The sequence below is a fragment of the Haemaphysalis longicornis genome, unplaced genomic scaffold, assembly GCF_048455015.1.
Source record: "Haemaphysalis longicornis isolate Haplotype H1 unplaced genomic scaffold, Haemaphysalis longicornis Haplotype H1 scaffold_7, whole genome shotgun sequence".
NCBI lineage: Eukaryota > Metazoa > Arthropoda > Arachnida > Ixodida > Ixodidae > Haemaphysalis > Haemaphysalis longicornis.
In genome coordinates this window covers 107,224,247-107,250,668 of record NW_027526422.1, presented here as the reverse complement: position 1 = coordinate 107,250,668, position 26,422 = coordinate 107,224,247, and the positions used below count along the sequence as shown (strand labels likewise).

At 48.8% G+C, this 26,422-nt stretch overlaps 1 protein-coding gene across 1 annotated transcript; it reads right to left on the bottom strand.

Moving 5' to 3' along the window:
- Nucleotides 1-1,684: 1,684 nt before the first annotated feature.
- LOC144144784 (uncharacterized) lies at nucleotides 1,685-3,052 on the bottom strand. The gene is made up of 2 exons (XM_077676290.1): nucleotides 2,632-3,052; nucleotides 1,685-1,857 (listed from the first exon to the last, which is right to left on the bottom strand). Exon 1 carries the CDS (start codon nucleotides 3,015-3,017, stop codon nucleotides 2,664-2,666), a length of 354 nt encoding a protein of 117 aa, XP_077532416.1. The 5' UTR covers nucleotides 3,018-3,052; the 3' UTR covers nucleotides 1,685-1,857; nucleotides 2,632-2,663.
- Nucleotides 3,053-26,422: the final 23,370 nt, after the last annotated feature.

Below are 26,422 nucleotides of genomic sequence, written 5' to 3'. Positions count from 1 at the left end.
TGCGGAACGTCTTATTTGGGGATACCTCGTAGTTAGCCGACACAATGTAAAAGGCCATCACTGCTGCAGGTGCCCTTTATGATGATTAGTGGTAGCCTCTTTGTAGCGGGGTGATGACGTGTCATCTCATTTGGACCGGCCAACCGCTTCCTCCCCCCCTCCCTTTGCCGCTTCGAGGCGCACTCCAGGTCTGCCCCCCCCGGAAAAATAAGAAGTCTACGCCACTGGGTCGTACTCTCTGGTAGCTGCCGCTGCCTTAGAAGCGCGCAGTCTAAAAAGAGAGTGACGTTTTGACGCTCCATGCGCAGGCCTTTTTTACCAGTCGATGTCAAGCAGCGGTGGGTCCAAGGGTGGGTGGATGACAAGGAGGTGTAGTCTCCTTTGCAGCCCGAAAACGTCTAAACTATTCATCTGGACCTCTTCCGCCGCACTTTGAATGCAAAGCTTTACAAATTTCTTCGAGCGGTTTCGCCGTCACGGTAAATTTGACCTTCATTTGACCGCAGCTGCGCCGTACCCTTGGCAACGCATCACGTGACTGGCCGAGCTTCACCGACGGCCGCGTTCGCTAGACGCGGCCGCCTCCGCTGCCTGCTTGGCGCATGCACTCTCCGCAGCTGGTTCGCGCCTGACCACGTGACTCGCCACGTGCATGCGAGCTTGGCCATATATGAGAGCGAGGCTGGGCCATCTTCGAGCGTTGCGCGGGAGCTTGAGGCTTTCAGCCGCCGCCGGCAGGCGGCGTCTGACCACCCTGCGGATATCGCCCGGCGAGCCGTTCGGCTCGGAAAACGCCGGAAGCAGAACGATAACTAGAGTGTTCTCTACCATGACCGTAGAGAAAGGCAGGCTTTGGACGAATAGTGTAATAATTACTGTCAAATCAAAGGTTAACCAAAGGATACCAAGACTTCGCCATGCTAAGCCAAGCTTTCACTTTGCATATCCAGGGTCAGCTAAGCTAAGCCGCAACCATTTTTTTTAATGGGAAAGCATGGCTGCCTGAGCGAAAATCCCCCGTCTCATAAAATACGCACATAAATTTTCACTGGCTTCAACGCGTTCATAACATGTGCTTTAGGAGTTACTATGATGACGGGTACCCTTTACATACACGTCTGCCCATCGACACAGCAGCACCATTATTTTACCGTCTCGCCAGTCCACCTTAGGAGGAGTGCTATATCGACTTCTGCTTTAACCCACATAAATCCCACCCTAATTTATCAAAATTCACCTTGCTCCATCGTTATTCAGCTTAATCCTATCTTACTAATCATTACTGTCACTAATGAATCATCCTATCTTACTAATCATTACTGTCACTAATGAATCATTAACTTTGGTAATCATTACTGCTGATTACGCTGCTAACATGCTGTGGTTCACTTCTGGCCTTCTTGGGTCACGTCATGCGTTTGCGCATGTTTCGTACTATTCATGTCGACCACAAGACCATTCAAGGTCTAAACACAAAACGAGGAGCATGCGATGCTGAGAGCCTCTGAAACGAAGAGCCTCTGAAACAAGCCACGCCGGATTCACGAAGCATGCAGTTTTAACACCGTTTTCTAGGCACCTGTGGGCCGCATTTCCGAAGATTTATCCACACAGCGCTGAAATCCTGCGCGTGGTCAGTACGGCAGAAAGAGGAGAGTAGTCGCGGTTGGTTTTTGACTTTTGAACTTTTTTATTTCAATCTCCCACGGCTGAACCAGGCGTCATTTTGTAGGTGGCCGATGCACCACCCTCTTCAGCGACAAAGAGCTTCGGTCCAATAGATGGGTGTGGTCCCCTTTCACACGTTCAGCCTGGTTGCCAATGTCATCGCTCGGGGTTTCCGGCACGGCTTTCAAGCTGGAAAGTTTGTATAGTAAGAATGCACGACTCCAACAATGATTATATAAATATAAATAAATAAATAAATAAATATATATATATATATATATATATATATATATATATATATATAGGAAATGAGGGGCTCGTAGAATTAACACAGAAATAAGGGTTGGCTGCCAAGAAAACCTCGGAAAGCAAAGGGGAGGTTGTGGTAGGTCACTGAAACAGATAAAGAATTTGGAAAGAAAGAAAGAAAGCGGAGAAAAAATGCCCGCCAGGTGGGATCCGAGACCGGTATTCTGGAGGTCGTGGGTTCGAATCCCACCTGGCGGGCATGGGAAGTCATCATTTGTTTACAGGCGGTTTTTTTCCCCTCCCTATCATACGCCAGTGGGGTTCTTCAGTTTACCGTCTCGGGCTCATCGCGGATGTGCGTGAGTAGTCGAAAACTTCACACCGTAGGAATATACGCGAAAAACGAATATCGGACTGCTTCTCAGGGAATCCGTGGTGAGTCCGATACTGTAAATCAAAGAACCCCAGCGCCACTGGACTTCCTCCTGGAACCATAATGGCCGCCGCCCTCTGCAGACAGTTCTGGGTTCAGCCCGGTTAAAGACGAACTCGTCTTCCCCGCTGTAGAGCTCGCGCGGTTGTTCGCAGGCCGCCGTCGCTCGGGTAGGTGACACAGCGCACACACACGCAACACAGACGCGCGACAAACAAGCAACGCTGCGTGTAACCAGACTACGGTCTGAAACCAAGATGGCCGTCGTCCTCACTCCTCACCTTGCCTCTAACCGCCGACAGTAGGGGACGAGCTAGTCCTCCCCACTGTCGAGCTCGCGCGGTTGTTCCTTGGCCGTCGACGCTCGGGTAGGCGGCGGCACGGCGCGGGCCGGGACAGCGCGAACCGCTACGGCGCGTCCCTTCTTGCCGCCGGACATCGAGGCCCTCGACGGAGCCTTGGGAGCCTGGTCCGGGCGCTTGGTCGGGGGGACAGTCTGCACCTCCACCGCGGGCGGCGAGCATTGGTTGGCGTCTTTCTTGGCGTGCAATTGGCGGCACTCCTCGAGGTGCTGTTGGTAGACACCCAGCCGTACCAAGTGGTCCAAATCGAACGGGCAGTGAAGCAGCAACTGGAGCCGCGGGTTGGGCTTCTTCTCCGAGGCCATGTTTGTCACCGAACGACCGCGCGTGGCAAGGCTGATTTGACTTGGCTTGGCTCGCTGGCTGGAATACCCTGTTTAGCTTCGTTAGTGGGCGGCACAGGCCCGGTCATAGGGCTTCTGTGCTCGGGGCTCGCGGCGGAGAGAAGAGCCCATCTTCCGCCGTACATCAAGACCTTCCAGGAGTGGGCACTGCCTCCTCTGGGCCGGGCTCACCCAAGAGAGACTGTTATGTCCCTGTGGACTTTCGCTTGTACCACGGAAATACACAAGAGAATGTAGACGCTCTCGCCTTCTTTACCGCCTTCCCCATCCCTGACTAGACCTTGAGTCTCCCCTTCCGAATAAAAAATTATAATAATAATTCGTCATTTAGGACTCGTCAAAACTGCTCCAGAGCAGCGCCGTATTTTATTGTTCGCGGCTTTCTGAACTGGGAAGAGGCCGCGAACTTTTATTTATTTTTGTGGGCTCAAATAAAAATGTTTTGCCACCACCTATAATTCCCAGTGAGAAAGAAGTTTTGGGCTGCCCATGGGAACTGCTGGAAACTGCTCTGAACAGGCATTAAAAGAGACCAATGGCATTATTCAAACAAGAACGCCATTTTTGTAGCGTAAGCTACACTGGTCGAGGTTGAGCAGTTTCGCGTGGGCCGTGAAGGGCCCTTCTGCGAAAGCGCGAGGAGCATTGGATTGGTTTGGATCGGACCGGATTGGATTGGCTTTGATTGGATTACATTTGTATTGGATTGGATTGGAATAAATTGGATTGTGTTGGATTGAAATTCAATCCAATTGGTGTACGGGTGTGTAGAGAATTGAGTGTGCACATTCCCCGGTCTGCGCATTCCGGAGGAGTGTCGTCATAGCCGAGGCAGACGCACTGGCGCCGGCACGTGCCTAGCTGTGCGCCTCCATTGTGCAGTGACCAAGTCTGACACTGCGCCGGAGCCGCTTGATAGCCGTTTCGCGTGGCTCCTGGAGAGACGAGCTGCGGGAGGAGCCATGCGCGAGGAGCAGTGACTGGACTGGTCTGGACCGGACTGGACTGAACTGGATTGGATTGGATTAGATTGGATTGGTTTGAAAATCGTTTTAGCAACAGTAAGCATGATAATCAGCTAATCCTAGACAATCAGGAAACCTAAGAATAATCAGGTGAACCTTAGCTCACGCTACGTATATCCTGGCATAGCCGAACTAAGCCACTGCTAATTTTTTGGCTGCCGCGCATGGCATAAAAGGGGAAGTTTTATGCGGATGACGAACTGAAAAGAATAAACGCCGTAAGGCTATGACGGGAAAACGAGATGAGTTTAAGCAGACAGCGTATGTCCACTGCATGCACAGCAGTGGCTAGCAACAATTTAGTGCAGAGCACTTTCAGGGCTCGCCTTGAGGTCCTAACTCGCTCGCTGGACCCAAGTAGAGCCACACGGCGTTCCGCCGTAGCGGCTATCGTCGCGACGTAAACGAGAGGCTTTGAAAGCCAAGCGGTTTATATAGTCATAAGCGTTCGAAACTCGTGAACCGCTGGCGCTTGTCGTACATCTCCCAGTTGTTTAGCGCAAAGAAAATTGTAGGTACATTTGATGCAAAACATACGTAATTAACTGGCAGCGCCCGCGTTCATCTAGTTAGGAACGCTCGTTGGGTTGGTTTTGACGATATATAGTACGCGAAAAAACGTGGCAGTGCAACGCCGGCACGTGCGGGAGGAAAAACAAGCACAAAAAGACCAGAACTCCCGCTGGCTCAGTTTAAGGCAGGGGGCGCGCGAGCACTGCGAAGGCGGGAAATTTGAATTGCATAGGGTGGCAGCAGTGAGCGGATAACGGCGCTACAGCCAGTTATGGCGAATCACTGCTATGCACTTCGGTCAGATTTCACATTGAGTTGAATGGGTTTAATTTTTTCATTTAGATGGGGACTGAAACATCCACCAAGATGCTATAGCATAATCATAGTGTGCTGTAGTATTATCATATTCTGAGCTCTGGAGGCGCGCCCTGTGCAGCTCATGCCTGTCCGAACAGCTTCGGCTGGTCGAGAGGGCTGTTGCGGCTGGGAAGGCATATGGGGTCCTGGACTGAGGACTCCGCCTTCTGAAGCCAACAACAAACATGTGTATCCCTACTCCGTCTGCGCCGTCGTCTGGTTCGTCGTTAAAGCCGCGAAGCTTCGTAGTTCACTTTAGTATTAACTGTGGCGTTATCGTGTTACTCCTAGAAGTAGAATAATTTATTAAATGGGGTGGCGTTAGGCCTAGTTGGGAAAGGTAAGGTTGGGAGGGGTTAAGTGTGGCTCACTATGGAAGCCCCGCAAACGGACCTCCGAACTGATCTAAGCGTACCTTTGGCGTCAGTTGGAATAGGACACCTCTGACCCGGGCCGATGCTTGTCGCGGTTCGACTTTATATTCTCGCGCTCCCAAGCATAAATCAGCAGGCTCACTCACGAGTGCAGTCACCCCCCCCCCCCCCCCCAATCACCACTCATGAGTGGTGAGTGAGCCTCGCCATCGTTTTGGACTGGCGAGTGTGAGGCGAGCCCCACGCGCAGTTAGCCCCGCGCACCGCTCACGAGTGCGAGCGCCACTCGCGCCGAGCCCCACTCGCGAGTGGGAGAGCAACTCGCGGGGAGCTCCGCTCACCAGTCGTGAGCGCACTGCCGCTGCTCACGCCATTTGCCGGACTTACCGCGGTGAGCGCTTGTACTCGCTGTTGGCTATCGTGGCCTCCGCGAATTGCTGCCGGCGGCGCGCCGTTGCCGCCGGGAGCCGATCGCGGAGGCCACGTGGCTATTCGTCGCAGGAGCCGCTCGCTGTGATGGTTGGTGATGATGGCGGGATTGCTGTGATGATGGCGGGATTGTTTTTAGCTTCGGAAATATGTCGTCACTGAGCTCCTGCTATGGGGCACCCCAGAATTAGTTCTCTGGGGGCGTGCTGATTTAGGAATATGATTTGGATGGCCTTCTGACGCCGTAATGCACTAATACTGTTCGGTTGCATGACTCATGGAGGGTATATGCTCCACACACACGCGTGCGAGGGGAGACGACGAGCGGTGAGCACGAGCGCGAGTGAGTGCGAGTGGTTACGGTGAATGGTGATCGTGAGTGAGTGCGAGTGGCGACGGCGAGCCGTGAGCGTGAGCGCGAGTGTTTGCGAGTGGTGAGGGTGACCGGTTAGCGTGAGTGTGAGTGAGTGCGTGAGAAAAAAATTATTTTTTCTGTGTGAGTGTAGGTCAGTGACGCCCAGTTTTGTCTAGTTATGCTCCCAAGTGAGGTGACGCAGGTCAGGAGTCAATTCGCTGGCACTTCCATAGCACTTTATTGGTGGCGGTATGGACGGCGGGCTGTCGTGGTCTCTACGTTGCCGTCGCTACTGCCACAAAGCCATTTTGTCATCTGTCGTGGCATAGCAAGGTCTGGACTTCTTGATGGAACCTCGGGCCCCACGAGACAACCCGTTAGGTCGTCGGCTTTGGGAATGGTAGCTAAAAGGTTGTATTGGCGACGTTGTTACATGTGCCTCCTTTCGTTTTTCAGGCTTTGTCGTAAATTCAGCCAGCAATTTATTTCGGAAGGGGGGGGGGGTCGCTTGACTAAAAGATGGGAGGGGAGGTACGAAGGCAAGGCTTTTAGATGCGGAGCATGTCCCGCGTCGGCGTCCGCACTCGCACTGCGCATGCGCAACTCTCCTCCTTCCCTCTCTCCCACAGCTGCGCGATACTCCCGCCACTTCTTCTCTCGCACCAGCTGCGTGCACTTCGCTTTCGCTTCTTCCGCGTTCTCCCTTCTGCTTTCGCGGCGCATGCTCGGCACTTGCGCATCTCTCCTCCTCTCGTCTCCTCTCCTTCAACCTGGAATGTAAATCGGGTAGCGCGCTGCGCGCGTTCAGTTCAGCGCTTGCTGCGGTTTACTCCACTTCACTCCGTTCTTCCGATGAAGTGTGATGGAAGCAACAGTCCCGTCAGTTAGTGGGTCGGCGCAAGCAAGCTTCAGCACCACCCCACAAACAACACAACGGAACTCCGAGATGCTCCGCATCTACTCAGCGTTCCCTTCGGGGAGATGGGGCTAATTTTTTTGTCCATTGTTTTTCAAAGGAAGCGTGAAATAACTGGTCTGAAAGTGCGATGTGTGTACGCTAAACGCTAACAGTCAAACCAAACTTAAAGAGCATAGATGATGATGACCGGAAGCAACGTTCACAGGTCTATGGGTAGGCAATGGGGGATTCGTTCTGCCGAAGAGCCAGCGGTTATACGGGCACGAACTCGTGAGCGTCCTCGTGAGCGGCGAGCGGACCCCGAAAATCGCCAGGCGGAAGCGGAGGTCAACAAGTGACGAAGGCCTCAATTGTCGTTGTACATTGCGGGATTACCACCAAAACTCGGGTGCTTTACATTTTACTTTAGGAAAGGGGTGAATAATTTTTCTATACACTCATGAAATACAGTCGAACGCAATTTGAAGATTGTCACGCGAGCATCGACCGGCCAAGCGTGCCAGGGTCCTCGCGGTTCGTTGCGGAACCATGAAAATCAAGATTTCACACTCTTCTCTCCCTCCTTGGCTGTTCCATGCTACAACAATGGCGCCCACAACCAACTTGCCACCCTGGGTGTTTTAAGCTTTACATTCGCTGTGACCAAGCGCAGACTTGGTTGCCTTTTGTCTACGCCAGTGACAACGAAATTGGCAGGCAGGATCTGCTAAAGCTGGTGTTTTGTCTGCTCCATTTGAACAAGTTGAGGTCCGGCGAAGCCGCGATAACCTTGAAATCGCACTCGAGTGTGCTTGCGGCTCATTCGTACAATGTGGCAGTGAAGAAAGGAAACGCGCTTCTTCGCGACTGATCCACAGGGACCAGGCGGCCCTGCAAGCATATGGAACCCATGAAGAGGGAGCCACCCCACCGGGCGCTTAACGCACTCTATCTGACAATAAAAGTTGTTTCCTCCTCCTCCTAAAGTAATCGCCTTTTGTTATTTTTCTGTGCTTCTAACGTCACTAGCAAACCTACACTCAGCGAAACTCATAGCACTGCTGTTGAGTGTTGACCTTGTTGCAGGGTTCTTAATTTTCATTTTATTTCTAGCTGATTAGTCGAACAGACATTGGTTTCAGGGAAATTGCGGCTAAGCAAATACAGAAGGCTGATTCTAACCAAGGGGGAGGCCAAGGAAGCAATGGAATACTGCAAGACAAAGCTCTGCAATAAAAAAGAATTGTACAGTTTTGTTGATGTGGAGGAAATACAAGATGGGCTGAAAGCAATGCTTTTCATACAGCAGATACTGCAGTAGTGAATGAAAAGCGATGTATTCAGGTAGGAAAATAAACATATTGTTGCGAGACAGATTTGTTTACTGTAGTCACGGGGTGTATGGCCGCGACACACGAATGTCAAAATGGTTCAGAGATGGCGGATGGGGTGGTGGTACCAGAAAGATGGCTCATATCAAGCCGGAGCGCAACCTCGTTCTCCTCTTCTTGAAACTCCGTAGCTGTGCAGGCGCATGGTTGTAATCAATGGCGTGTAATATTTGGGTATACCAATACCAAGGAGTGGAACTTGATGTTCACTCGATGACCTTTAACTCGCCCAGCTATCTGCTTTGATTGGTAGTTGACTGAACTAAATACAGTGACATGCTCTGTCATGCTATTACACTTTGTACAACAGTAACGTCAATAAATGACAAAATGTAACGCCTCAATCCAGACCACGTGTATTTCCACATGAGACTTTTTTTGCTGTTCCACTCGCGGCCGTGCTGTTCCGCCAACAAAACAGCACGACCGCCTCGATCGGCTCGCGGCGGGTTGCCGACGCAGCTTTGTGCATTCGGCGCGCATACCCAGCTTTCTCGCTCAAAATTACAACCTCTCGGGAACCTAGGAAAACTACTTTAGGAAAATGATATTTGGCATAAAGCTAGAAGAAGTCAACGTGAAGAGTAAAACGCTAAAAGTACATTTCAGGTTTCTGAATATTTTTTTGTGTAATTCGCTGTCAAATCTAACTCCCCATGCATTTCTATGGGATAATTCCCATGGCTCAGGAACCCAGCCGCGCAACGTGCGCGACTTGAAACTGTGCACAAAGCAAGTACTCGCCCCAGATATTAGCTGTGCAAAAGAACTTTTCATTTCGCTAAAACATTGCAGAGTAATCACTGTTGAAAGGACTGCCATGAGCGGGAAAGCTGCACATGAAATGCAGCAGGAGCTATTCGGAGCCTGGCGACGTCCGCGCGTGCCTATATGTTTGCATGCACAGCAGCTAGAGCGACCGCAGGGATCAGACGTTGGCTTAGTCTTTGTTTTAATTGTTGCATGAATGAGCATGTCCTTCAAACTGCGGGTTCCGGGCCTGCAGTCGACTTGAGGCGGTTTTTCACGCGACTTGAACCGCACGCAAATCTGGCATGGCAATTTTCTGGGGGAGGGGGGGTGCACAGTGTATCCCCCCCTCCCCCCCCCCCCCCCCCCGGCTACGCCCCTGATGTCGTAGAACACCCGGGGTTGAGCCTGTGAGTTGGCCGGGGCGGTGACTGAGTTTTGCGTCGCTCGCCAGACCGTGCACATGGGGTGCCTGCTTCTCCTGCAGCACGCCCTTCACGCTAACTGGGAGGCCGGCCTCTCAGTGTTCGCCCGCACGCCGTTTCAATTTCATATGCTATGGTGTAGCGTCGTGGAGGTCTCTTGACGTCTCGAATCGCCACAGTGCTGTCCGAATAAATGGCAGTGTCTTTGAATTCGCCGGGCTCCGTGTAAATTACCTTTCAGGAAAGCTGATCCCCTTCCAGGACAGCACGAAGCTCTAGCTCTGTTGTATACGCCTCGAGCGCGGCCTGTAGGGGCGCCACTGAAATCCCCCTAGCGGCCCGTTTCGGAAGCAGCCGCGGGAGTCCGCGCCCCGCTCCCCAGTGCCGCCGCTGCTTTTGCAGCATGTTCACGACTGAGATTTACCATTTGCGGGCGTTTGAAATCCATGTTTATGTGGAATAGTCACTCTGTTCGCAAATGGGGTGTGTTTACGAGAGTGTAAATGTTTCTGACGCGATCTCAGTGTGGTATATTCGGTCTGTATAAGCGCCAGGTGTGTGTCACAGGCCAGCGTCGCGGAACCGGCGTATGATGGAGCCGATTGTAGTTACAGTGACCTGAATTTACTAGCCGTGTCTCCGCAACCACCGTTTCCTCAGATGTCCATGCTACGGCTATACACTACGATTTAAATCAGTTTTGTGCGCTTACATAATCAGCGGTGCACTCATACCTGACAGCACGCCAGTTACGTTTGCCAATATTATACACCAGATATTGATCACCACCATTTACAAGCCAGTCTGTGTTAATTTCTGGAATATTCAACAAAATGCATATTTATACTATTTATATTTAGACAATGCATAATTATACTCGGGGATCAGCACACGACAGAGTCGTCTTGTCGTAAGGTGAGCGCCCGCCAACATTCATCTGCTACATATATCCTCTGCGAGCAGCGCGGTGACGGGCTTAGAATATAATCCGCGTCTGCGACTAAATGCTTCTTCGAAATATCGTTCTATGGCACCGGGAGCTTGCAGAATAAAGCATAAACTGAAATCAGAGGGCCTTATCAACACACCACTCTTGCAGCGACACCTTTCATCGCTTGTTGAACAGCCTACCCTGTATACTTCCAAAAATGCGTCCGCCGTACGATCAGCTCTTCGTCGAAGTAGAAAAACAAAAGGAAAGTGAACGCGAGATTGGTGTGTGGGATTACTAAAACGTTCATTGCTTGATTCCGCTCCGCATTTGTACACAGCGTCCGCCTCCCCTCCCCCCCACCGATGTCTCGCGAAATAGCAGTGCATTTCGCGTATAGTTGGTCTAGTGTACCCTACCTGGCTTTATTTTCGACGAACGTCTTTACCTTTTTTTTCATTTCCGTTAGAGCTATTATGTTTCTTAATTCCGCACTTGAACAGCAGTTATTTTTCGGTGGTTTCATTAACTTGCCTTGGTTCTTGCTATATGGCGTGTGTGGGCACATATTTAACGACGCACATGCTTGGAATATACTTAACATTTTCGCATGGTTAATATTGTTATAAAAGGCCTAAGTTATTGTCCGGGATTGGGTAATCACATCCGCGAAATATATTTTTCTGCGACGTATATATTTGAGTATTTGATTTTTACTCGGCAAAACCAAGGGGAGGCTGAGACTAAAGGCGGACGGGGCCTGACAGGGGCCTCAGCCACCCGATTTACAGCGTACATAATAACACGTCTGTTCAAAAATTTAAGCATAATAGCACCATCGTAATAGAGAAATAGCAGAATGCAAAGTCATTACTCGAAGCGAAGCCGCTTTCGTTGTCCACGCTGCAAAATGAAGCCAACCTCTCAGGTCTAAACGATGCGACAGTAGAATTAATTTGTTCCTGATGTTTAGGAGGTGACATGGGTGATATGTTGCTGCCGTCGCCGACGCCCCGAATAGCGGCAGCTAAGCGCGCAGAACCGCATCCCCGGGTAGCTCTTGCAGGCGATCACGTACTCTACGAAGACGCAGCTGCTTTTTAAGTGACCTAAACGTACTCTTTACCTATAGATGTCACCATTACAAGTGTTTTTAGGGCGCGGAAAGGCAAAAAGAAGTGAAACAGAACCAAAACACTGCACGAGCCCCTATCAGCCACGCAGCGCCAATCCCGTCAACGCCGCGGAGAAGCGGCGGCAGGCGGCGCAGCGATCGCGAAGTTCGAGGCGTATACCTGCAGTTATTCTCGTAGTTGAAGCACATATGTGCTGGGTGCGCCGTATTTTCGCCATAGGTTGCGTGGTTCGCCATCTAAATACATTATAAGGTGCATGCCAGGAGTCTTGGAGCACGTCTTTATTGAGCGAGCCTTGTCCTGCGTGACAGGGAGCGGGCCCCAGAGAACAACCAAGATGGGAGACGATGGGACGATGGGACACGAAGTATGAGTCCACTGCGGGTACCCTTCTGCTAATAGTTGACACAGCGTTTGTATACAACTGCCGGGGATTATCCGGATGCATATTCCCTTTGGCGTCTTGACCCTAACCAGCGCTTAGAATATTCATTTTTATATTCCTATATATTCTTCCTCCTTAACGGTGCACCCATAGATTCCACTTCCCAGATATCGTTCTTCCAATATATTCTTTCCCCAAGCAATTGCTTTTGCCTTCACGTAGAATTGAAGAAAAGGTATAAGTTCACTTTAGTTTCTTTTTTCTCTACAGTAAGGCTGTGTACTGAACAGCTAGACAGAGCTACAGTAATTAGGGCGTGTTTGTTTCCGGGCGTTGCATCCATGGAGCATGCCCATAGCTGTCTCACTACCCAACTCCTATTTGGCGCTATGTCTTGGGGCGGAAGGCGACAGAGAGACACTCCCGCGACCGGTCTGATCGCTCCGCGGACCTCCCGATCCCACGGCACCATTCACATCGTGCGGGCGAAATGCAGCCGCCGGCGACGGCATTTGTAAGGTGCAACACTAACCGGGGCACCTATTTCGTTCGGGTTGTACGAGTAGTCGTGGAACACTGCAAATTAAACATTGTTGGCGAAGAGCGAGCGTTGATTGCTGCGCTCCGCGTTATGAAGGCACAACCGTCGGCAGAAATGAAGTGCACCGATTTTCTACGACTAAGCTCGCTTTGCGCTTGCGCCCCATTTCATGTTTTTTTTCTTTCCAGCGCCTACCCAGGAAGTGTTCCTGCTTGCGGCCGACGATGTCCCGTCCACTTTCTTTTACGTAGAGATGAATGGTGCGGAATAAACGGCGACATAAAAAATCCCAGGCCATCTCCACTGACGTGGAACTTAGGGAGGGGCGAAGCATGCAGTTAATAAGGGTGTTCTTGGCGCCTTGTCGTTTTTGCCAACGGAGATGAAACCATTGGGGAGTAGAGGTATACAGCTTTTGCTGTAAAAGTCTCTTGTCTTTGAAGCAAGAAGTGCTCCAGCGCGTGGCGTAAACGAGTGTCCCGGTGTTTTAGTACTATGATTACATGAGACGACGATTACGACGATGACGACGAGAGGAAACGCCGACAGACTCAGCCCCTAAGGGGCTTCGCCTCTAAAAGCTGAAAAAAAAAAAAATGTGCAGAAATTATGAGAATTGAAGCTTTCCAACTTCACTTCTCTTTGTTCAGAGTTTTTTTTTTTTTACCAATAATTGGCATTACGATTTACATTTCGCGTTACGATAACAACAAATCTATAGCTCTTCGAACCTTGCTCTAGCAGAGTGCGCTCTTCTCGTAACTCTTGTGACGGCGTTGGTGAAGTGGTCGGTTTCGCGATCACGCTAATAACAGTACGCTCCTCCACAACTTCATTTTCCGCTCTTCTACGAAAACGACCCCGACGCGTCTTTTTTTTTTTTTTGCATTACTGCACGTTTGCCTAGTAGTCGCCCCACACCAGCAAGCGTCTAATGAACACGGCGCCGAGGGCAATACAAACTTTATTTTTAATTGGAAAATATTAGTAAACTCGGTAAGTCGAAAACCTATAGCGTTGTGCCCAAGAGATGACTATTAGAAAAACCAATGAATGGCCCCCAAGAAAGCCGCAGTATGGCGCACGAAATGTTTAACGGTTCATCAAAGAATAAAAATAAATTAGCCTAGCTTCATTCACTTAATGTCGCGAACGCTGATGTTAAGAGCAAAGCTGGCTGGCATTCCCTAATCGTAAGGCTAAGCTTCGTAGAACTTCTCAAAGGCAGCAGAAATTCAGTTCGCGCAAATTCATTTTCAGCGTGTTCTAATGTTCGCGTTGATTTGTTACTTTAGATTGCAACAAGGGGCCCGCCGCGAGCGCTTCTTGTTTTTTCACGGCGTATTTTTTATTTCAAAACTCAAACGGCCATGTATTCTGAATAAAAATTTACACCATCTTCCCGTGAGGGGAACCATGGGGTAGATGCGACGCATCGGGGGTTGCCGTTGCGTTTCCGTTATGTTAGCGATGTCAGCGTGTGGATTGCTGTTGTTGTGTATCCTATTTACGCAGCATGTTCACTCCCGATGCGTCGCATCTAACCCATGGTTCCCCTCGCGGGAAGATGGTGTAAATTTTTAACCGAGCGCAAGCTGCGTGCTAACGCACAGCTGCCACGGCGACGGGAGCGAGCGCAGCCGGGCGCAAGCTGCGCGCTGACCGCGCTGACGTACAGATGGCGCTGCGGTGAGAGCGGCGGAGGGCGCAGCTGCCGCGGCGAGGAGAATGGGGGAGGGATGCGGACTACGACGCGACAACGACGCGGGACAAGGCGAGTTAAAGAGATGCGTTGCATCTAAAAGAACAATGCAAATATCATTTATGTATCGATGTCTTGCCTCAAATATGCTTATTGCCTTTTTTTGCTCGAAAACGTCAAGAAGCAACAACATTTACAGCAAATTTGCTAGTTTGCAAGAACTGTATTTATATAAACACCTCGTTCAAACATGCTCATAACTTGCTCCACGTGCGCTTGGCGCCTGCTCTCCTCCTCGCTAGGATATGCCCTTTCCACATCACTGAGGCGGCGTTACCACATTTCGCCACATGAGAGCCTCGACCGAGGACAGCTTTGCTGTGAGAATTGGGTGCCCTGTGAAGGAGGATGACCAGCGGAGCTGGGAATAGCACGAAACAAACACGTAGTACAGACTCGGGGTGCCGATGGAGTCGCCCTAGCGGGTAATTACAGTATTCTTTCAACTTAACTGCAGAAGATTGAGATGCACAGGGCATTTACCGTAAAGCTGAATTCGCTGCAAGATTCAATTTTGACAGCGAGGCCTTTGTCGATGCGACACAATTTTGACGCTTGGCTTCGGCTTCCTCCTCTCTAAACTCGGGATTTGCGCGTGGTCGGTGCTGCCGTATACGAGCTCCCGCTGCCGCTCGACCCGCGCGGGGTGCATGGAATGAAGGGTGTAGCCCGAAACAACCCATTCCCGTTTGAACCCGCCCCGCTTGAACCCATTCCCTAAACGCCCTTCCCGTTTGGCCCGTCCCGTGTACGCCCGTTCCCAAAACGCCCTTCCCGTTTGGCCGCTTTCTGTTTCAACCCGTTCCCAAAACACCCTTCCCGTTTCAACCCGCTCCCAAAACGCCCGCTTCGAATAGCTCAGATAAGTTTCTGAGCTCGCAGTTCACTTCCCAGTGAACGCAAGCACGTCTTGTAGAATTCCCAAACTTATCTTGTGTAGCTGTCCAAGACATCTTGATCTGCACATTAGGACAGCTACCACATTTCTATACGACATCTGGGCAAGACCTCCAAGATGTCTACGCAACACCTGAAGATTTTTATAGACATTGCCAAGACTGGAGATAGCCATCCTGTAGCTCGGCTAACGCGACGCTATGCCTAAGCTACAAGTCTTGCAAGATATTCTTGATGATATCTCAGAGACTGCTAAAAATTCCAACAAGACGTTTACAGGACGAATACTAAACACCTCATAGCTATCTGGATTGAAAGCAACAAAACGTTTATTCTCCGTTTTGATGACATTCTCAAAAATTTTGAATAGCAATCTACGAGAAGACTTCTAAGCATGCCAGATAGAGACATAATGTCTTGTGAAGATGTTTTCTAGTAATTGTGGAGACATAAAGGAAAACCTCTCACAGCAGTTTACGCCAGCGGCATTATAGCCATCTTGCTATCATCTTATTAAGATGTCATCAAGACGACTCTTATAGCTCTCTTCTTGTTTTACGCCCAGGGGTATATAGAAATGTGGTTATCAGAATAAGAGTGCACATATATAACTTATTTCATCTAAAACAACTTTGATATTGTATAGATGGGACAGCATAACCACATTTTACTGCATTTCGTGTGGCCTGACAAATCTGACTGAGCTAAAGCGTCTAGACACACCTTAAATGCAGCAATAAACACACTGAGCAACTTTTGCAAGACTAGCAATTTTATTATTCAAAATACACATGACAAGTCAAAATAGAATAAAAGGTGGCCAAAAGATGTGGGAGTAAAAAAAAACTTGATATGCATAAAAGGCAAAAATTAGAAACAACCCGTTCTATTTGGCTGCCATAGCAATTAAAACATGCTTATAAAAATGACTAGATACTGAATGCCTTTCAGCCTTTCAATGTTATAGCAAAAAAAGTCAACTGCAAGAACTAAAAAGAATGATCATAAAAAATAAGTTAGGGATCACCGAAAATATATCAAAACATGTGCATTACAGTGAAAACCTATTCAAAGTGGCCGAGTCTTGATGACGTTTGAAGTGCTGGAAATCCAGGTAGGCTGATCCAATGACGGAGGGTTAACCTTCCTGCGATGAGGTAAACACACTAATCTGAGTATACACAGACACACACCCAAATGAAACACCCGATGGACACATTTTTGTGTAAGGAGACTTTTTTAGACCACAAGGCAGGGCAAAGGTAAATGCTTAAGGTAGCTACTATTTTACAGGTAACCAGTGAACTCTTGCTGAAAAAATTTTTAATGAACCATTCTTTCCTTTTGATACATGGAAGGCCATGGGTAGGGGAAGTCAACAGCGACTGATGATAGGGGAAGGGGGCTAGTGGGTATACATTTAAGAGGCTACAGAGTGCCACTTATGCAAGATGCCAATAATATGCCCAATATGACAATGTCAGGTTAATAATCCAAATTAGTTGCAGGAAATAGTAAAACGTTGCTTGAAAACTATTTTAGGCAATATAAAGCAGCATAAAATCATTTCATCAATTTCCACAATATTAAAGCAAATTTAGAAGAGGGGCAACACAAACACAGGGGGTGTGGAATATTGGCTGCATTCTCTTCCAGGCTACTACCCACAATGGAACATTTTTTTTTTTGTGGTGGACACCTGACCATTTGGCAAAATTGTGCATCTTGCAATGACAAAATATTAGGCTTGTGCGAATAGTGTTATTTTAGTTCGAAGCGAATTCGAAGCAAATAGGCCTGGGGTCGAATATTTTCGAAGCGAATTTGGGTAGTCGCGTAGAAAACCGGGCTAGTTGGTACAGATTCATCTTCGCAGCGCACAAATGACAGGACAAAGGGGAGGAAAGGCAGGATTCATCTTCAGCGCTTGTCCAGTGTTTTCCTCGCCGCCAAATGGGCGCCGCCATTTTGGCTACAGCTTCAGTGGAAGTGACGTCGGTGACATCACGATGCTGGGGCGCTATTTAGGGGGGGGGGGGGGTCGGCCTGGTCCCTTACGGGATATGGTTTGGGAATACGCTGCCGGGCGCTTACGGAAGGGGGTGTGGTTTGACCTCTAGCGCGCAAGGGCAAAACTGGTCACCCCGCGAATACTGCTCGAGGTAGCGCAGAGTAAAAACCAAAACCAAAACGCTTAAACGAGCCACGGCATGAGGGAATAAGCGCTTTGTACGACCGATAGTGTCGCCTTGTCGCTGAAACTGACCAAGATCAAGCAGCCGCAACCTTCACTCCCACATGTTCAGCCACACAAGCAGATGGCGTCTGTTATTTCTGTGTCAGGGCAATTTAAAACCATCTTGGCTAACCTTCGGTAACTGGAAAGCAGAAATTGTAAACGCAGCAACTTCCTTCTAAAACGCTCATTCGGCGTCAAAGTAACGCTATCGCGTCCAACATGTCACTGCAACTTTTTCTGATGCAAAAATAACTGTCGGACGGTCTTCTTCATCCTGATCGATAGCAACGTGGTGTTGGAATTGCGCCTAACTTCATTAGCTTGGGCATACGTTAGTGGGACTTCTTCTGTGGAAATAACAATGGGACACGCGGCGTTATCACGCGCATTTGGAGGCTGCTGTGAGCGGCCTCTGATTCTGATGCGCATGCTTCCGTTCCATTACCTATGTGACGCCCGGCCGCCGGTAATGGCCGCGTTTTAAGTGCGAATGCACTTTATAAGCGACCCCAAACCATCCACCGCCGCCGGCGGCGGCGGCGGCGGCGGCGGCGGCGTCTGCGTCCGCAGTGCTCCTTTATATTTAAAAAAGAAACAGCATCCGGCGCCAGGTTTCGATCCGAGGACTCTGCGGCCGCAGCGCGACGCTCTACCGACCAAGCCACGGACGCGACGGTGACATCAGTGTTAGTGACGCGCCTTATATCTTTAACGCATTCAAACTACGTCGTCAGCGGCGTGCGTTGGCGACTCAGCGGCGTTATAGCGGCTTGATAACTGCGTGGTGTACACGTGATACTACAAACCCGATGGAAGAGATGGAAGAGAAGGCGGCGAGGCGGTGGGCTGCGGGGGCCGAGCGCAAGCGCCGCAAGCGGGCCGACAACCGTGCATTCGCACTTTCACATTCTCCCCCTCGGGGAAATGCGGGGGAATTTTTTCAGTTTAGGTTCCCAAAACACCAATCTTCACGAGCTGTTTGCGTCGCGCGCATTCACGCTTGAAACGCAGTATATTTGCATGTCGCACTCTTTTTATTGGCCCTGTTGGATGGCCTTATTTTTACGCCGTCGAAAATTTGAGTGCAGTTGGCCTTTAGGGAAAAGCTTCAGTATAACAAGCAGCGGGACTGCATGCTTCGTTAGGCAAGCGGATGTTGGATTAGCCGCAACGATGTTGTTTTAGCCCACTCCCTCCTCTGCTTCGTTTTAAGTGGATTGTCTTCGTCGTACGCAATCCCAGTAGGCTACTTCTTCACTAAACGTCCAACGGGTAGTCAGCTTCCCGAGCTAGTACTCTTTGTGATGAAAAAAGGAAAAAAACCTGTGGTTGCCGCATAGTGCAACTTGTCACCGACCACCACCGAGTCAAAATGAAGATGCTGGACCAGGGCACTCTGGCGTTTGAAGTAGAACTCCCGTGCGACTGTAACAAACCTGTACTCCTAAGTTTCGATGCCTGCGATGTGCTGAAGAATGAAGAACGCACGCTCATGACGTAGGACCTAAGGGGAAAATTTAGGTATCTTACCTAAAGTATGTGTATGACTTGCAGGAGAACCTGACGGTGAAACCGGTCCGTTATCTACACCGAAAGCCCGTCCATACGAATAATATCGAAAAGATGAACGTGAGAAGGGCCATTCAAGTTCTGCCTCCGGCTGTGACCGCTGCCTTGTAACACCTAAAAGAACAAGCCAGGCACACATGCAGCCCATTGTTCGCAACTGCAGGCCACACCATCACATTCATGAGGAACTTCTATCAGGGGTTCATACTTCTGGGCATGAGCAATACAACCCGGCACCTGCGCCAAAAGTTCCCCGATGTCCGGCACTACGGCGATGCTGACTATGACAGGCTTGAGTGGCTGGAGGTTACCATGCCTATGTACTTGGAAGATGTTAAAAGAAGTTGCGGCGATCCAAGCGAGTTCCTCACGAAGGAGACGTATGAGGAATTTTCTATCACCACCTACTCTAGTGTTTCCTGCATAAGGTACCTTCTGAAAACCGATAGCTTCCTGTTCGTGCATACACCGAATAGAGAAACGGAGCGAGAGCCCGTTGTCTTACCAATTGAGCTACGAGCACACGCAGATACAGGGGAGACAGACGGTGTATTCACCGAGCACAGCTGTGGGTTTACCCCCTGCGTTCTCGCTGAATGCCACGTGATAGCGTCACGCGACCTCTCGCGCCTCTGTGCTCTCCGTCCACGGCACGTGTGGCGGCCGTGTGCACCAGTGGTTTGTCCAGGTAGACCTCGAAAAGTTTGGACTCGTGTGCAATACCGATACCAAACAACCGACTACCATACGTGGAATGTGCTTTGAGTTAACTTTCACGAATAATATAACTGCGCTGAAAACGCAAAGTCTGAGTGCGTATCACACCGGTCATCAGTCCATTCTGAACATTGTGCTGAAGTGAAATAATAAATAACGTGTTACAGGTACAGTGTAACGTGTGAATAACGCAACCGGGCCGTAGGCACCCGTGGTAGGTGGTGTATAAAGCGTCGCTTTCGAAATGCCCTCCACAGGGTGAATTGGCCGGCACTTTTTTGGAACGCTGTGCATAACGCAGAAAAGTCTTGCGAAAAGAAATATGCTCGGTTGTGGAATGCAGGCACAGAATTGTTTACAAAATCCCGCAGTCTTGTCAGGACGTTGCATTGACGATCGCCTGCGTGACTACGAGAACTTTCTCAAAGGGTCATGCTGGCAGTCAGCTTGCTGTGCATTGGAAAAAAAAGAAGAAAGGGCACGCGTGACCCACGAGGCTTTCTGTATCGCACAATGCTGCGACGAGTGTATTCGTATGCCCAGTGTCTCGCGTGAACGGAAAAGGGATCGCATATCTTTCGAATTGATACGGGTTTGCTACCATCATTGTGTGCTTTAAGAATTCGTACAGCACCGTCGCCTTCTTCTATTTGTTATTTATTGTTGCGTAGATTTGACTCTTTCATACAAAGGTTGCGCCTTAATGCAATAAAAAAGATGTGGTTGATAGTCAGTGCACATGTTTGTCTCCTCCTTTCTCGTGTCCCGTCTTCGGGCTGTTGTAATCGCTTAGTTCGTTTTTTTTATTTTGCCACCCTCTGATTGGCTAGGTAGCGCACAAAATAGGCGTCGCTGAAGGAACGACGGGCATTGTGTTGCTGGAACTACGTGCGTCGCCTCCCTTCTTGGGCAAGCCGGCGGTCGTCCAGGCAGCTGGTGGCAGCGGTGGCGACGGAAGGGAGCGTATACGTCGGCGTTGGTCTTGGCGTCGGATTTGGTAAGAGCACGGTTTTATTATTATTATTATTAGAGTACCCTCAGGGCCTTTACGGCGTTACAGAGGGGGTGGGTACAGTGCATGAAAACAGGTAACAGTGTAGAAGTACAGGCAGTATGTAAACACAAGCATATTTCCGGAAACCAGGTTACTGCATTACATGTACAGAAAGTGCATTCTTGAATGATGCCGGATCTTCAATGGACACAATGTGGTGGGGAAGGTGGTTCCATTCCTCAGACATTTTGGGAAGAAATGAATCTGAGAATGCGTTGGTGCGGCCAGATGGAACGTTGTTGCCTTGAACGGATGGTCGATGCGGGATGATATGTACGTGGGCCGTGAGAAAAGGTCGCGTCTTATAGATGGGTTATGGAAATAGATTTTGTGAAACAGAGAGAGTCGTGAAATTTTTCTGCGATGGTGCAAGCTTGGTAGAACCAGGTTATTTTTCATTAGTGGAACACTGGAGGTACGGGAGTAGTCGGAAAGTATAAATCGAGCTGAGCGGTTTTGTACAGATTCCAGAAGAGAAATTGGGTTTTGTTGTGCAGGGTCCCAGATTGCCGAGGCATACTCTAGTTTAAGGCGAATTAGTGTCCGATAAAGTGTTAACCTGAGGGGGGATGGATCATGAGAGAAATTACGGCGAATATATCCTAAGGAACGGTTTGCGCTGCTGCAGACATAATTAATGTGTGTGTGCCATGTTAAGTCATTGCTGATATGAACACCAAGATACTTGTAGGATGTAACGTATTCGAGAGTGGCTCCAGTAATTTTGTAATTAAAGGGCTGCTGGGAATAACGTTTGCGCGTAATGGTCATGCTTTGGCATTTGTTTGTGTTAAGTATCATGTGCCATTCGCTGCACCATTTAGAGACAGTGTCGAGGTCGGCGTGTAAATTAAAGTTGTCCGTTCGGTCACAAATTTCGCGAAATTACGCAATCATCAGCGAATAATTTTATGGAGGAATTTATACCATTAGGAAGGTCGTTAATAAATATTAAAAATAGCAGAGGACCTAACTCCGAACCCTGTGGTACACCAGATTTAACATCAGTAGGGGGAGAATTGCATTCGTTAGCAGTCACGAATTAGGTGCGATTGGTCAAAAAGCATTCTATCCACTTAAACACATTAGGGTCAATGTTTAGGGTACTGAGCTTAAGAAGTAATAATTGATGAGACACTTTGCCAAACGCTTTTTGAAAATCTACAAAGATGCAGTCTACAGATGAACCGCGATCCAGAGCTGATGCAACGTCGTGTGTGAATGTTAGAAGCTGAGTTTCGCATGAGTAATTTTTCCGAAAGCCATGTTGAAATGGGCTGAAAAAGGAGTTGGATTCCAGGAATGATAGAAGGTTAGAATAAATGACGTGCTCTAAAAGTTTACAGGAAATAGACGTTAACGATATTAGGCAGTTTTAGCATATCGTTACCGTGTTTGCGTTACCGTTTACCGTGTTGCCGGAAGCGCTGGCGACGGTGAAGCCTGTGCCTGTAAGTTGCCGTTCGCGGCAACTCTCGCGCTGCGCAGTCTTCTCCCGCAAACACGGTAAACGGTAACGTAAACACGGTAACGATATGCTAAAACTGCCTATTGGCCGGTAATTTAAAGGAGAGCTTTGGATACCGGATTTGAAAACAGGGACGACCTTCCCCACCTTCCAATCAATTGGCACAGCACATCACTGAAGGAATTGAAAAAAGATGTGTGGCAGGATTATTGACGAATAAACTTCGGTGTTTTTTAAGAGCTTGGGATTAATTTCGTCTACGCCACAACTGGAAGGTTTAAGGTCATGAATCAGCTTCATAATTCCAACAGGATCTACTACAATAGGATCCATTGGAAAAAAAGTTGTAATCGCATAATTGCGGCACAACATCCGCAGGACAATTCGAAAACGACTTGGCGAATACTTGATTCAGAACGCGACAACATTCGTCACTGCGCATGACCTGGTTGTCAGCATATCTAAGAGATATAAGTTCTTTTTTATTAGGTCTAATTGTCTTCCAAAACATTTTTGGGTTACTTTGGAGAAGCGAGGGGAGAGTGTTTGTAAAAAAGACGTCCTTTGCTTTTTTTATGGCTGCACGATAAGCGTCGGAATTATTTTTGTAAGCAAACCAGCGGGATGTCTCATTTTTGCGTTTGGCTACACGAAATGAGCGTTTCTTTAGGTTTTGCAGTCGTTTTAGATCAGATGTGAACCAAGGTGAGCGTTGCTTGCCAGAAATAACAACTAAAGGAATATATTTGTTAGTCAAAAACGTAACTTTTTCTTTAAACAAGTGCCAACTGTGTTCAACCGTGCGATCAAAAAAGCCTACCATGTAGGCATCGATAAAACATTTGAGTTCTGTATTAATTGAAGCGTAGTCTCCTTTGGCGTAATTTCTTATTGCTTTGCTGTGTGTTAGCCGGTGCGAAACCTCAGCTTCTAAGGTAAAATGAATGAAACAATGAGCGCTTAAACCAGGAAGGAAAATTAGGAGTCGCACAAGATCTGGAACATTTCTCAGGACCAGATCTAGTATGTTAGCGGACGTCGGACCCACTCTGGTTGGTTTGTCAACTAGCTGAGTCAAATTAAAGTCGAGACACATGTTAAAAAATGTAGTACTATCTCCTGATAGATTACTGTAAGCAGAGCAGGGCACTGACCAGTTTATTTTGGGGAAGTTAAAGTCCCCGAGCAAGAACAACGGCGCATGTGGAAATTTCAAGACCAGGTTGTTAAGAACGTCATGTATTTTGTCACAAGTCAGATGTAGCATTGGGTGGACGATAACAGGCGCAAAACAGGGCGTTTTGATTATTTAAGCGTATCGAAACACAGATAATTCCTAAGACTGAATTTGTTATCACCATACTGGAAGTGAGACAATCGGCTGCAGCGATCAATACACCGCCACCAGGTTGATTACAACGATCAGCTCGGTATACAAAGTAATTTTTATCGCAACAAAACGATTCCGAGTTTGCCTACTATGTCTGCAGCGCAGTCATCAAAAAGGGAAAACAAGGCATCGCGCTTGTTAGTGACGCTGCGCACATTTGAAAATAAGACTGACAGGTTCTTGTCGTTATTTTTTGGGCGCGGGTCAGATGTTAGGATGACACGGTATCTGAACCCCCGGACGTATCATCGATCTGCCTTGGCTTGTTCGTTTCCAGTTCGCATATGCTATCGGTAGCAGGAGAGTAGCCATGGCACTTTTGTTCAGGTAAAGCTTGTTATAGCGAATGGTAAACTGCTGGCCGCTATCCTTTCCGTACTCGTACAACTTTTTTCTCATGCTCCTCGTTGCCCTGCAAAAATCTTCGTTCACGACCACGTCAGACTCTTTCAGCTTTTTTTTTGGAATTCAAGATGCTGTTTCTTCATTTGGATGAGGAGAACTTTACAATAATTGGCCGACATTTACCAGGAATGAACTTGCCTAACCTGTGGGCGCGAGATATTCGGTCGTCGCTAGTAGTCAAGTTTAAGTTCAATACGGAATTCAGAACTGCACAAACCTTTTCTTGTGGTTGTGCCCACGTCTCGGAAGAGCTGTCTGCAAGGCAATGAAATATTAAATTCTCCCTTCGTGAACGATCTTCAAAGTCATCTAGCCATTGGTTCAGCGCCATTACTTGTGGCTGATAATTTTGCGTGGGCAGCCCTTCGGGGCAGCTGACATGTTTTTCAACTTCCGAAAGCCTATTATCGAGATCCGTAATCTGTTGCTCAAGGGATGATTGCGCCTCTTTCACTTCATTAATAGACTCCATCAGTTCATCGTGCTTTACATCTATCTTGTTATGCAATGACTTAATAAGGGAAAGCAGCTCGTTTGTTTGTCAGGAACATCCTTTGGGGGGCCGGGGTTTGATTGAATATCGCCAGACATGATCAGCAGTTTTACAACATGAACACATTCGCTTGTCACAGCAATCATTACACAAGGGCATGGAAGCAGCAGCAAGCAAACATTGTTTGATCTTTTGCTATAAAGGGAAGGAGCAGAACCCACCTGCACAAGAAAAGCGAAAGGGTTGCTGTAGACTCGCATTGTTGCTGCACTTCCATGCCCACTGAAGGCGATCCTCGGGTCCCAGCTGTTTAAGTAGAGCTGCGGTGATGCGTCGGTCACTTTGGATGACGGCGGTGCGCAGAGGGCCGGGGAGTCGTTCCACAAAAAAAAAAAAAAAAAAAGGCGCCAATCCACTCGGTGAATGTGGTTGGAAAGCAAAGCTGTAAACGGCACCAACAACGATTATCGATGCGACATTACAAATTCACTCACGTCGCTCTACAAATCCTGAAACCAGAGAGAAGTGAAATGTTCTTAACCACACCCTGTATTACTTCAAAGAGATATTCTTGCGCAGGTAAAATTATTATGAGGAATGAACGGTGGTTGGTTGAGTTGTATTGGTGTAGCACATCAGTGGAAACGTTTTTTATAAAATAAAAGCTCAAGCCCGGTGTCAGACGATCTCCCTTCTCCGTCTTTGCCGTAGCGGACGGAGGTGATGAGATCGGGGGCATAGACGGTGGAGGAGGAGGAGGAGGAGGAGCTGGAGGAGGAAACACTTTATTCGGACTTCTGAACGGCCCAAAGTGCGGTCCAGGAGAGTGGTTCCTTCTTCAGTGTAGCCCATATTCAGTCCGCGCCGCCTGTCCACCAGTTGAAGCTGGGTAGGTAGAGAGGGGTTGGATAGCAGCATCTCCCATTGCTCTTGTTAGGTAGTTGACAGAAGGAGAGGAGGTGCTCAGGGCTAAAGTTGCACACCCCGATTATGTGGCAGAGTGTTCCTACTTATGAGCAAAATTTACATGCAGCGTCTTAGCGATTCAGATGCATTAAGTGAATACGCATCCGGTGTGGGAAGGAGCCGGATTATATGAGCCGTAGGGTAGTTTGTTCTTCTATGGAAAGGTCAGGGTAAGCCAAAGGTAGAGTCTGTCCTCAGATAGCGATAATTCTGGTTTATGTCCCTGATTGAGACAAGCGGGTGACTGCCCTCGTGCAGCTCCATAGCACTGGGGGTGAAAGTGCAGGCTTGGTGGGCGTATTCGTTGCCCTCCATAGAAACGTGAGCAGGTGTCCAGATGAGCTGAATGGAACCATTTGAGGAGTGGTTTTTTAGCACACGCAGTGCAGGTCGGGACACCAAAACCCGACAGGTAGTTCTCTTAGGCTTGTTGGGAATATGTGACTACTTTACAAACCCTTGGTTGAGAGCCAAGGCGACGGCTGCCTCTTCTGTTGCCATCATGTCTTCGGTCTTGAGTGTGGCACAGCAAGGAGGTTGGTTCTGGAGGTAGACACGATGATGGCGTACTGCTGCACTCTATGTTTGGAGGCGTCTGTGTAGATAACTGCATAATCTCCACCGCTGGTGGTGTTGAGCGATTGAGCCCGTGCTTGTCGGTGACCCTCGTCGTCTGAGGGGTTCATATGTCTATGCAAAGGGAGCATATTTTTTCTTGTCGCCAAAAGCCCAGGAGTACATCAAGCGGAGTGATATTCTATGCTGCCCAGCCAATCTGGTGAAATATTCAGCAAACCGCCGCTGTTCTGCTCATTCGGAGCTTCTGGATAGAAAGATGACCACCTCTCAGCTTTTTAGAGCCCCGTGATAAGCAGCCTCTCTGGGCGCCCTCATGG